Genomic DNA, 13,953 nt, shown 5'->3' with positions numbered 1-13,953 from the left:
CTAGCCTGTGACTTGATTGATAATCCTTACCACACTATTGCTGGGCTAGTTTAAAAGTAAACAGTTCTTACAGTGAGGTCCACAAGTATTTGCACACCCTGCAATTTTGCAAGTTCTCCCACTTAGAAATTAGGGAGAGGTCTGAAATGTTCATCATAGATGTATTTCCACTGTTAGAGACGTAATCTAAAAAGAAAAATCCGGAACTCACATTGTATGATTTTTTAATGATTTATTTGTATGTTACTGGGGTTCATAAGTATTTGCACACATGAAAACATCAGTGTTAATATTTAGTGCAGAATGCAATTACAGAGGTCAAAGGTTTCCTATAGTTCTTCAGCAGGTTTGCACACACGACAACAGGAATTTTGGCCCACTCCACCACACAAATCTTCTCTGGATCTGTCAGGTTTCGGGGCTGTCGCCGAGCAACATGAAGTTTCAGCTCTCTCCAAATATTTTCTTTTGGATTTAGGTCTGGAGACTGGCTAGGCCACTTCAGAACCTTGATATGCTTCGTATGGAGCCACTCCTTGGCTGTGTGCTTCATGTTGGAAGACCCAGCCACGACCCATCTTCAATGCTCTGACTGAGGGAAGGAGGTTTTTGGCTAAAATCTCTCAATACATGGCCCCGTTCATCCTCTCCTTAATACAGTGTAGTCGTCCTGTCCCTTTTGCTGAAAAGCACCCCCAAAGAATGATGTTTCCCCTCCATGCTTCACTGCAGGGATGATGTTCTTGGGATGATACTCATCGTTCTTTTTCCTCCAAACCCGACGAGTGGAGTTTATACCAAAAAGTTCTATTTTGATCTCATCTGACCACATGACTTTCTTCATGACTCCTCTGGATCATCCAGATGGCCATTGGCAAACTTCAGACGGGCCTGGACATGGGCTGACTTAAGCAGGGGAACCTTCTGTGTGATGCATGATTTTAAACCACTACGCCGTAGTGTTCTACTGATAGTAGCCTTGGAAACAGTGGTCCCAGCTCTCTTCAGGTCATTCACCAGCTCCTGCCGTGTAGTCCTAGGCTGATTCCTCCCTTTTCTTATCATCTGTGATGCCCCACGAGGATAGATCTTACATGGAGCCCCAGTCCGAGGTAGATTAGCAGTCGTGTTTAGCCTCTTCTATTTTCGAACAATTGCTGCAACAGTTGATCTATTCTCACCAAGCTGCTTCCCAATTGTCCCATAGCCTTTTCCAGCTTTGTGGAGCTCTACAATTTTGTCTGGCCTCTTTTGACAGCTCTTTGGTCTTGCACACGTGACTTTAATGAGATCTAAGAGGTGGTGGGTGGGTGATTAGTTGTGGGGTCAAGGTGGACTTTTTTTTAAAGGTAGACTGACAGCTCTTTGAGAGTCATAATTCTTGCTGATTCTCATGTGTGCAAATACTTATGAACCCCAGTAACATACAAATAAATCATAAAAAAGTCATGCAATGTGATTTTCGGATTTTTCTTTTTAGATTATGTCTCTAACAGTGGACATTTTCAGACCTCTCCCTAATTTCTAAGTGGGAGAACTTGCAAAATTGCAGGGTGTGCAAATACTTGTGGACCTCACTGAAAGAACCCTATTGTTGGAGTCAAAAGTCCAGGCAAAATATGTTGTCTGCTCGGCTGGTTAGTTTTCAAACCTTCAGGCGTTGTTTGTTCTCTGTCTTAACAAAAGCGCTCTTGATTTTGAATGATAGCTCCTTTGGCGATAATGTACTGTAGGTGGATTTTACTTTTTAAATGTTTATAACTGTAGCAATATGGTTGTTAAATTAAGGATTTTTGTTTGCTATGCAGTACTGTATAGTACTTCATATTGTACTCAAAGTGAACAAACTAAAATATAGACTTTTATCAAGGCTGGAACCCATTATTATTCACATTCTTATGGGGAAATTTGCTTTACCATACAAACTATTCAATTTACGGACCCTGTTCAAGAAGAACCAATTAAGTTTGTAAAATGAGATTCCACTGTACTAGTCCAGGTTACAACAAGAATTCTGTTAATTTTTAATGACGTTTTGACCCAAGATGGTCGTGTTAGTGGCAGTCAAAATATCTTCTCTTCGGCTGGTTACATCTTTCAGCGTGTACTCTTAAGCCTTTAGGCATTGTTTTCTGGTGTCGCAAGAAAACTATTGTTTCTTTTTTAGCTGGAACCATCCAAGAGTCTGTTGGGGTATTTTGAAGTGAAATTGGTCAAATGTGCATGTACAAACCCCGTTTCCATATGAGTTGGGAAATTGTGTTAGATGTAAATATAAACGGAATACAATGATTTGCAAATCATTTTCAACCCATATTCAGTTGAATATGCTACAAAGTCAACATATTTGATGTTCAAACTGATAAACTTTTTTTTTTGTTGCAAATAATCATTAACTTTAGAATTTGATGCCAGCAACACGTGACAAAGAAATTGGGAAAGGTGGCAATAAATACTGATACATTTGAGGAATGCTCATCAAACACTTATTTGGAACATCCCACAGGTGAACAGGCAAATTGGGAACAGGTGGGTGCCATGATTGGGTATAAAAGTAGATTCCATGAAATGCTCAGTTATTCACAAACAAGGATGGGGCGAGGGTCACCACTTTGTCAACAAATGCGTGAGCAAATTGTTGAACAGTTTAAGAAAAACCTTTCTCAACCAGCTATTGCAAGGAATTTAGGGATTTCACCATCTACGGTCTGTAATATCATCAAAGGGTTCAGAGAATCTGGAGAAATCACTGCACGTAAGCAGCTAAGCCCGTGACCTTCGATCCCTCAGGCTGTACTGCATCAACAAGCGACATCAGGGTGTAAAGGATATCACCACATGGGCTCAGGAACACTTCAGAAACCCACTGTCAGTAACTACAGTTGGTCGCTACATCTGTAAGTGCAAGTTAAAACTCTCCTATGCAAGGCGAAACCCGTTTATCAACAACACCCAGAAACTCCGTCGGCTTCACTGGGCCTGAGCTCATCTAAGATGGACTGATACAAAGTGGAAAAGTGTTCTGTGGTCTGACGAGTCCACATTTCAAATTGTTTTTGGAAACTGTGGACGTCGTGTCCTCCGGACCAAAGAGGAAAAGAACCGTCCGGACTGTTATAGGCGCAAAGTTGAAAAGCCAGCATCTGTGATGGTATGGGGGTGTATTAGTGCCCAAGACATGGGCAACTTACATATCTTTGAAGGCGCCATTAATGCTGAAAGGTACATACAGGTTTTGGAGCAACATACTTTATGTTGCCATCCAAGCAACGTTACCATGGACGCCGCTGCTTATTTCAGCAAGACAATGCCAAGCCACGTGTTACATCAACGTGGCTTCATAGTAAAAGAGTGCGGGTACTAGACAGGCCTGCCTGTAGTCCAGACCTGTCTCCCATTGAAAATGTGTGGCGCATTATGAAGCCTAAAATACCACAACGGAGACCCCCGGACTGTTGAACAACTTAAGCTGTACATCAAGCAAGAATGGGAAAGAATTCCACCTGAGAAGCTTAAAAAATGTGTCTCCTCAGTTCCCAAACGTTTACTGAGTGTTGTTAAAAGGAAAGGCCATGTAACACAGTGGTGAACATGCCCTTTCCCAACTACTTTGGCACGTGTTGCAGCCATGAAATTCTAAGTTAATTATTATTTGCAAAAAAAAAATAAAGTTTATGAATTTGAACATCAAATATGTTGTCTTTGTAGTGCATTCAATTGAATATGGGTTGAAAAGGATTTGCAAATCATTGTATTCCGTTTATATTTACATCTAACACAATTTCCCAACTCATATGGAAACGGGGTTTGTAATTCTCTTCAAAAACTTCAGTTATTGTTTGTTGTGCGTCAGAGAAACAACCCTGTTGGTTTGGGGGGCAAGCGAGTTCAGTTGGAAAAATCAAATAAAAACGTACCAGTCAGTAAATGAAGTCATTAACCTGAAAGCTTCAAGTATGGCTTTATGTCCGAAAAAGAACCAGTGATTTTGAAAGACCCCACACAAAGATGGCGGCGGTACTGTGGTTGAGGGCTCAACTTTTAGTACCAAATAGCTCAGAGTTGACATTAGATCATTTGTTCTGCTGATCAGTCAAGCGACAAGTTGTCTTCTCAAGAAATGTTTGTCCGCGCAACAGGAATAGTAAAAAAAAACATCAGCTATAAGAAATTTAAATGTATCCTTTCTGAGCCTTTTGTGTCAAGCGTGTGATGTTCCCCAGCAGAGATGTGCTTTATGTATGCATTCCTGCACTGACATTTCGTCAAGAGCCAGCAGCCATCTTGTTGCACGCGCTCATGCTAGTGATTAGCTCGTGTTAGCGGAGCAGGTGACGCATCAGGATTGCAGCAATCCTCAATGAAGCCATGTGAGTTGAGGGGGTGGTTCACATGCTATAAATGGGATTGGAGGCGGGGTGTGCTGTAAATTCGGACCCTGGGGGGTAAGACTTATTTTGTAGACACGTGTGTTTAAAAGAGCCAGCTTACGGGTTGTAATTAAAGAAAAGTGATGTTGTCTTCAGAGGACAATGTGAATAACATGGAGGCGGGAGGTTGATGATGATGATGATGATGCGGCTCGCTCACATGACACGGCTGTGACTATCTGCCGGGGCAATGGGTGTGTGAAATGTTGCCTTAGTGAGTTGAGTGCTGGTCTGCAGACCTTCTCTGGCCTCTCCACCTGCAGGATCCACCTCGTCATCCTGGACCATGGGAAGCTAAACATGAGGTAAACTTTGGCAACAATGAGGCCTCCGTCCACCCCTTCCTCATCCTCAACACTGTGCCTATTGTTGTCCACTTAGGATGTGAAAGAGCGAGGTGGTCTTGGTTCGAAGCAGCTGAGGGACCAGTGAGGTGATAACTTTTTTTGTTTTAGGGGATAATCTGCATCAATGGGCGCGGCGTTCTCCAAGTTCTGCATGCGGTGCTGCTGCTACTGCTGTGCCGACAGCGATGATGACGACGACGAGAAGCAGCCCTTGATATCGTAAGACCGCTTTTTAATATCACCGTAATGTTCCTGTAAATGTGCACTCACGTTTGGGGGGAAAAAGTCTGAGTGGGTAAAAATGTGGCCTGTAACCCAAAAGATCCTAGTTTGATTTCCTTCAGTTAGTATGTCCCATGTATTTAAAAAACTAAGTTAACAGACTGCTGTTTTATTCCAATGCTTAACTTACAGGTCAAAATAGTTGGACATTTAAAATATTGTTTGCAATTTAATTATTTGTAATCTTACATTTTATTTCAATAATTTTTTGTACTAATATACAAAATATAAACACGCAAATATTATACATTTGATCTTGTTTAGATGATATTTTTTAAGATGTCTTAGGTTTTTATAAACATTTTTGATTAAAAATAGTTTAGATTTGTCCTAAACTTGTATAAAAAAATTACATTTATGTATTTTTTTACATTTTAATAACTAGTTTTTTGTTATAAGTATGTATTAATATAAAATATATATTCATTATATTTTGTTTTAATTCTAAAAAAAAGTTAACCAACTTTTATTACAGTGTTTAACTTACTGGTCAAAATAGTAATGTAAAGACTATTGTACCCAATTTAAAATGTGTATTTTTACATTTTATTTTTGTTATTTTTTGTGCAAGTATAATGTGTTTTGCTTAGATTTAAAAAAAAAATTTGTCTTAGGTTTTTGTAAACATTTTTAGACATAGTTTAAATAGATTTGTCTTTAATAGATTTGCACAACAACTTATGTATTTATTACATTTTACTAACTCGTTTTTGTTACGAATATGTGTTAATATAAAATATATTTTCTCATTACCTGGATAAGCGGAATAAGATACAGATAAGGGGTGGGAGTAAATAATTTTCACTTCTCCCAACTCCATATTGGATATTAAAAAACCTAATCATATTGTTTTCATTTTTCATGTGTTTTCATTGTGAAGTCTTTGTTTCTTTTTCTGTACATTACTGTAATGTTAAGATTATTTCCTTTTTTATTATTTATTTTGCTTCGTTTTAACATGTCCAAAATTAACTACCAAAAAATAAATGGATTATATTTTATTTTAATTAAAAAAAATAAAAAAAAGGTAACAATTGCGAATTTAATACTTGACCTACGTGTCAAGAGTTGTAGTAATGTAAGCACATTTAAAATATTGTTTGCAATTTAATAATTATGTATTTTTTCATTATACTACTTCATAGTTATATTTATTTTTAATATATTTTTCTTAGATTTATATTTTTATGTATTTTTTTATTTTATTATTAAAATATTTGTGTGTTAATATTAAATACATTTTTTATTGTTGTATTTCTATTTTTGAAATAGATTTTTCAGTGTTGGTTCAATTTTAGATGTATCGATTTTTTTATTAAATAAAAATGTTTTTATATATAATGTGTATTTCAATTATATTTAGTTTGAATTCTATATTTTTTAAATGTGATATATATTGATGTATAATTATTCAATAAAGGTTTTAGTTTGTACTATTAAGATGTATTTAAACTAAAATACATTTTAAAAATATTTTATTCGGTTTTATTTTAAATTTTTATATAAAATAATTATTTTTTCATATGAATTTAGCAAAATGTGTTGACTTTATTATTAATAATCAAAATCTACATTAATGTGTCCAAGAAACCCGGATCCCCTGGAATATTTCAGTCGGGAGGTCCAGAAACGTCGTGACGAGGAGACCAACCTGTGGAGCGAGCCGGGGGACCCCAGCCACACGGAGAGGGACGACGACCGAGCACTGCACTCTCTCCTGCAGGCCCGCAACAAGACGCGTGTTGGAACTACGGTATGTTGTAAAAACTAAAAAACACCATGCGAGGCTCGCAGCTTTGTCATGCTTGCTGTGCTTAAGGGTTATCGTCGTCTAAGCGTGGACATTGAGGCCATGAGAGACACTCGCAGGGAAGTCCGAGACAAGTGGAAGACCCTCTTGGAAAACCTTGGTGAGAGCACGCATCTTCTTTTTTTTTTAATCCCTTTTTTTTTAACGCACTAGAAAACCGATTCGTATAAATTGACGTTCTTGTTCTAGGCTTCATGGCGGAGGCCGACTCGCTGCTGAACGTGTCTGCCGGCGCTTCGCTGGACCGCATGCGTGACGCGGCGGCCGCGCGCTCGTTGCTGCAGACGCTCCATTCCGACACGTCCCTCTTTAACAGCGGGGAAGCGCCGCCGGAAAGATACCTCTTCATCCTGGTGAGAAGCACGCGTGTCTACTTTTTAGTATCAAGCGCACTGGTCGCTTTTCCATGTTCAAATGGTACCGCTCGAACATCGTGAGTTTTATTTCATCATTACTGACTGTAACTCATATTAATACCTGCTTTTAGCAATGCAAAAGCATCAACACAGTGAAAATATTAAAAATGTGTAGTTCTACTCATGATACTACCTCAGGGGTGCCCATTATGGCGATTGCGAGCTACCCGTCGATCGCAGAGGTGTGTCAGCCAGGCATTGAAAAATAGACCAAAAAATTTGCGATCATAAATCTTCACTATGACGTCTACCAACCGGGCGTCATAGCTCGGTTGGTAGAGTGGCCGTGCCAGCAATTTGAGGGTTCCAGGTTCGATCCCCGCTTCCGCCATCCTAGTCACTGCCGTTGTGTCCTTGGGCAAGACACTTTACCCACCTGCTCCCAGTGCCACCCACGCTGGTTTAAATGGAACTTAGATATTGGGTTTCACTATGTAAAGCGCTTTGAGTCACTAGAAAAAAGCGCTATATAAATATAATTCACTTCACTTTCGTCATTCGATTGACATTTGTGGCACCCAAGGATCTTGTGAAATGATGCTGGCTTCCGCGAGATCAGTGTGAAGGAAAAAAAGACAGTAAAAAAGGCGAGAAACAGTTTTTATTTCAACCGTACCTCCCGTCAAAAGCCTAAAGACTGACCGCACCGTTCCCGTCTTCACCATAAAAGTGCTGCTTCATCCCGCCTGCGCTAACAAAATAAGAGTCTCAGAAAGCTAGCGCAAACAAGCTAGCAAGCCACGGAGTTTGCCGTCAATGTATTTCTTGTAAAGTGTATAAAAAGGACTATGGAAGCTGGACAAACAAGATGCAAAAACCAACCACTTCAATGTGGTGTTGGACAGAAAGGAGGACTGTTTTTCTCCTCCACAATGTAAAATCAAAAATTTGGAAGTTGTCAGCACTACTGTGAATCTTGTCTGATTCCAATCAATGCAAGTCATCAGAATCAGGTAATACACCAACTTATATTATTGTTTTCATGAAAGAAAGGAATCTATATGCATGTATTTTGTACACCTTTAACAAGTGAACAAAAACGGCTAAATAAACTATATATATATATATATATATATATATATATATATATATATATACTACCGTTCAAAAGTTTGGGGTCACCCAAACAATTTTGTGGAATAGCTTTCATTTCTAAGAACAAGAATAGACTGTCGAGTTTCAGATGAAAGTTCTCTTTTTCTGGCCATTTTGAGCGTTTAATTGACCCCACAAATGTGATGCTCCAGAAACTCAATCTGCTCAAAGGAAGGTCAGTTTTGTAGCTTCTGTAACAAGCTAAACTGTTTTCAGATGTTTAAAGTTATCTTCATTGAAAAGTACAGTGCTTTTCCTTCAAAAATAAGGACATTTCAATGTGACCCCAAACTTTTGAACGGTAGTGTATATATATATATATATATATATACATATATATATATACATATATTTATATATATATATATATATTTTTATATATATATATATATATATATATATATATATATATATATATATATATTTTTTTAAATATATATATATATATATAATGAGGTAGATCACCTCGACTTGGTCATTTGAAAAGTAGCTCGCCTGCTGAAAAAATGTGGGCACCCCTGTACTACCTCCACTTAGAATCGAGATTTACTAGCTTCCAAGGTGTGGGTCGTACTGAGCAAGTTAATTTCAGCGTCTCATTGGTTCATACATTGGAAATTGGCTTCAATTTATATGAAATAAAACACAACATCTGGTGTGTTCCTGAGTACCACTAGATGGGGCCATGTACCACCTGTGTTACCCGCACAGCCGCTAAAAGTTAACCGTCTGAAGTGGGCAATGAGTTTTCATTATTTTCATTTCCATTATTTATTTATTTCAGGCAATGACATAAAAAAGTACAAAGTTGACAACACATAATAATAAAAATTAATATAGTGCAAAAGGTCATGTATGGTATGTAATGCATGATTGTCCAGTTTTGCCTGAAAGGGAGTGGGAAGAAGATCATTTATTTAATCCCACCCCCAGTTCTCCATTCAGTGATTATTCACATGAGTTTCACTGTTACTTTGTTCAAGGATTATAATACAGTGAAGTGAAGTGAAGTGAATTATATTTATATAGCGCTTTTTCTCTAGTGACTCAAAGCGCTTTACATAGTGAAACCCAATATCTAAGTTACATTTAAACCAGAGTGGGTGGCACTGGGAGCAGGTGGGTAAAGTGTCTTGCCCAAGGACACAACAGCAGTGACTAGGATGGCGGAAGCGGGGATCGAACCTGCAACCCTCAAGTTGCTGGCACGGCCACTCTACCAACCGAGCTATACTGCCCCACCATAATACAGATGTTGTACCATAGTGGCATTACCACAGTTTTCATGAGCCGCCTCCATTTACAGTCCACGTTTGAAGCCAAAGAACAACGTTTGAGTCCTTTTCCATTATTTGATAGGCAGGAGCAATCTCAAGTCTCACAACTTTGTCCAATGCCTGCAACCTCACCTAACATTTCCAATTTGTCTCTGGGTGGCGCTCAAACACCTATGTCAACTGTCCACTCAAAATTGTTTGTTTCCTGTGCAACAACATATCAACTATTTAATGATCAAACAGCACTGTTCCGGTCCACAGCTCTAAGACTTATGGGTAATGTAGTATAAAAACCTTTACTTCTGAGTGGGTAAGGCAATTAAGAACACATTTTCATTTGCAATGCTGATGTATCACAGAGGCTGCATTTACATGTTGGAGATGTTGAAGTGTGACAATAATCTCATTGTCTATCATTTACCAACAAAAATTTGCACTATAGATTGTTTGTACCAATGCTTTTAATGTGATGGAACATAAATTAATGTTTAAAATTGACAAAAAAAAAAAGTGTCAAATAAATATGGAGAACGTCTACAATTAGTGTACAACAGAGAATAAAGTGGACAATAAGGAAGCCTTTGGTGATGTTTATTTCTGTAATTAGGGTTGTCAAATGATTAAAATATTTAATTGCGACTAATCGCATTGTTCATAGTCAACTCAAAATGAATCACGATTAATCACAGATAGATCCAATTGTTCCTCATCAGTAAGTGTACCCTGGACAGATCTTTTTTAGGTTTTTAATACCATGACTAGACAATTAGTTTGCTTTAATTAAATGTTTTTTAAATATTGTGCTTTTTTTAAACAGCTTAACACAAAAAAACAAACACGCTTTTAATGAAAATGTAAAGAAATATATACGTGCAGTGTGTTGGTGTCTTGCCATATTTTGTAGGAATATAGTATTTATATTCCTGCTGTAGGAGCACTTGCATTCAAAGGAGAGGAACTACACCATGTTTAGAAACCAGTTTCAAGCATTAATAACACAAAATGTGGATTGTTACGATCATGCTTTGATTGTCAACGATGTTTGGTAATATCTGCGATATTTCTAACTGAATAAATGCTTCTGATATTGTATACATTACATATTGTACAAGTTAGTGATATTCGTATCTCTGCGTGATAATGTTGTAACCTTCTCTATTTAATAATTAAGTCTATTATTTAGCCTGCTAATCATTATGTAATTGCGGAGTATCAACCAGAACATGTAATAAAATAATATATTTCAGCCTGCCACAAAAATTCCCCCTATATTCTGTACTATGTACTAGCATTTATTTAGGTAGAAATATCAGATTACTTTACAAAACATCTTTGACAAAGCATTATTTTATGGTAAGCCATTTTTATTTTGTTACTGTAGTTAGACCAGATGTAATGCATAGCACTTTTATTTTTAAGCCGGCAGCGTGTGATTAGTTTAAGGTGTCTTGACATGGTTTGACAGCGGACCTGCTATAAAAAGTGACTCAAGATTTGTCTACCGTTTTTAATTTCTGCTTAGCTTTTATCCCAACTTACTAAAAAGCAGTCACAGTAACAATCTACATTTTATGTTATCAATGCACCTTAACTGTAATCTAATCATGGAAGTGAAGCTCCACCTACCAGCGCGGCAGCAGTTTTTTGATCCAGTGAAGACAGCTCATTGTGAAAAAATTGTCTTGTGAGGGGAACAATTTGCCATGGCTTTGGACCTGATATTTCCATAATATACCCTTTTCTTTGTCCATGTCTGCTCACTATTTTCCTGCTTTTGGCTCATCAGTAACTAGTGAATGCTGCCAATTTTCCCTGCTACCGAACGGCCCAAGGGTCAACAATGCCCGTTAAAAAAAATGAGTGTCGTTAAAGGAACTTATAGTTAAAGCATTATTATCGCATAACTTTGACAGTCCTAATTATAATTGATACTGTTACTAGTAATAATTAATGAAAACCTTTGAGAAATTTGACACTGAGCTCTGAGTATGTGCTCTTAGTGCCATCTCGTGTCTACTTTTAAGTCTGTATGGTGTAAAACAAGTATAACATCAAGTAGTGGTGCACAAAAAAATCGATTCACATCCAAATTGCAATTCTTAATCATCCCGATTCTAAATCGGTTCAAAGAAGATGTTTTTAGACCATCTCCGTGCAACCAGAAGGAGCTTTTCTAACCTGTAACCTGTTTTAAAAAAGTTTCATTATAATGATTATCTCAAATGATACATTGCGAGAACTGGTTTGAAAAAAGAATCGTGTTGAATTGTGTATCGATTCTGAATCAAATCGTCAACCTAGGAATCGGATGGAATCGTTAGGTGGCCAAAGATTCAAACCCCTAAAATCGGTATTTGTTTTCCAAATTGTGTTGATATCCTGTGCTTTTTGGAGGTTACAAGGAACAACAAATTCATAAAATCTCAAGTTGGTTAAATATCATTGACAAAAAAAGCCTCTAAATGTTGCAACTTTTGCCGCAACTTTCTGAAAAAGCTGCTGGAAATTATTTGGCGTTACTTTAGGCCACAACAATCCCCAAAAATCCTGCGAAGTACTGCAGGGACTGACTAATACTTGTAAATGTAACTTTCTGCTGGCAGGATCGCCTGCTGTATCTCGACATCGCCGAGGACTTTCTGTCAAAAGCAAAGCGCTTCTACCCACCGCGGAACTCGTCGGACGAGGACACGCCAGAGGGCGCCATCAACCTGCCGCTGCTGCTGGCCCGATTGCAGGCCAAGAACGGGACGGCGGGCGACGACGAGGGCGACAGCGAAAAGTCGGGAGACTACCCGTGATGCCGCAGTACTCAGAGACACCAGACGGGGGTGTTAGACGTCCATCCAGGAGGGATGGAGGACAGAAACTCTAAGGTCTTTCATATACTGCTCTCCTCTCTCGAAGTGCATGAATTATATCTTATTTTCTTTGGCTGTCAGGATTTTTTTAGCCTGCTTTGTTGTGTAAAGAACCTTCAGGGTCTTGACGTCCTGTGACGCCTCACATGACCGATAAAACCCCCAAACAAAGAATTGCTGACTCGCTGTTGAATGTGTCTTCAAGCAGGGACGTGTGCCCACCCTGTGACTTCTCTACTCTATGCCCCCCCCCCCCCTTTCTCAGCAATGTACTCATGTGGACATCCCAGTTTTGTCTTCTGATGTCCTCCTAAGCGTCAAATAAATTTGAAGCACAGAGTCCGTCATGTGTCCCGAGTCACATTTGTGTAGCCAGGAGCGGCGCTTCGTGCCAGTGAGTTATATTAAGCTCGCAAAGACATTTCAAGCACATATTTGGTTGTGCCTCATGGCATTGGTGGCGAACACTAGCTCCTGTTTCGTGCGCTTGTTTCTGCAACCCACGCCAAGTGTCTGATCACCCTTGGCGGGACGGGACACATGATGATTGTGTTTTGGCTTCTTTTTCTTGTTGTGTAAAAACAGTTTTACTTCCGTGCAGGAAGAAAACCTATGTTGTCATGGTAATTTTTACTAGTGCAAAGTGCGATTGGCATTGTTTGCGGTTAGCCACAATAGGAAGTTGATTAATATGGGCCAAGTCGTCATGGTTTACTCGACACATGAAACGTGACGAATTGGCAGTAGTGTTGTAAATCTTTAAATGTGTTTCGTGGCAATTCCAACTTTGACTACATGGTCAGTTGCTATGTAGAATGGCGCTTTCCATCCTTTTCAGCAGACTGCATTGCAAAATTAACCCCCCCACCTTCCTCTAACATGAGATCCACCCAGGAATGGTGCCATATGAATCCCTTCCCTACTGTACAAGCTAAATGACTTGGTTGAGGTCCACACTCAACCAAAGGTTGTGATTCTTTGGTTGGCGATCTTCTTCACTTAGCAGGATTACTGGTTCAAGGCCCTCAAATGCTCACTTTTTAAGTTATACATATTTGAAAAGCAATTTTTTTTTTTAAAAGACAGGCTTCACTACATGTCTTAAAATTCAGCCTGGAGCTCTGCCAATTATCTAGGAGCTGTGATTGGATTGTTTTGTTTCTATACAACAAATACGTTGCCCTAGCATAATACCACTGTTAAAATGTGAGTGTAAAGTTAGCATATAGAAATGCTAGCATGGCTAACGTTTGTGTCCCTCTGTCCTTAATGTTAGTTTGTTATATGGCGTCTATTACATTGGACAGAGTGACAGTATATATGTAAAGTCGATAAAGAACACAATAGCACTTCCTGGAGACACAAACTAAGTCAGATACCGCTCATTAGTATTAAAGCTACAAGGGTCAAGTGTCGGGTTGCCAACTTGAAAAAT

At 38.6% G+C, this 13,953-nt stretch overlaps 1 protein-coding gene and 1 long non-coding RNA gene across 5 annotated transcripts in view; one reads left to right on the top strand and one right to left on the bottom strand.

The window, feature by feature from the left end:
* Nucleotides 1-13,953, bottom strand: part of LOC133651880 (uncharacterized) — a 40,804-nt gene that overhangs the window by 15,574 nt on the left and 11,277 nt on the right. The window lies entirely within an intron of this gene.
* Nucleotides 4,378-12,852, top strand: mreg (melanoregulin). The gene is made up of 6 exons (XM_062049412.1): nt 4,378-4,735; nt 4,812-4,996; nt 6,647-6,812; nt 6,879-6,969; nt 7,059-7,222; nt 12,261-12,852. Exons 2-6 carry the CDS (start codon nt 4,902-4,904, stop codon nt 12,456-12,458), a joined length of 714 nt encoding a protein of 237 aa, XP_061905396.1. The 5' UTR covers nt 4,378-4,735; nt 4,812-4,901; the 3' UTR covers nt 12,459-12,852.

This window comes from Entelurus aequoreus, linkage group LG06, assembly GCF_033978785.1.
Source record: "Entelurus aequoreus isolate RoL-2023_Sb linkage group LG06, RoL_Eaeq_v1.1, whole genome shotgun sequence".
Lineage (NCBI taxonomy): Eukaryota > Metazoa > Chordata > Actinopteri > Syngnathiformes > Syngnathidae > Entelurus > Entelurus aequoreus.
This window is presented reverse-complemented; position numbering and strand designations above follow the sequence as displayed.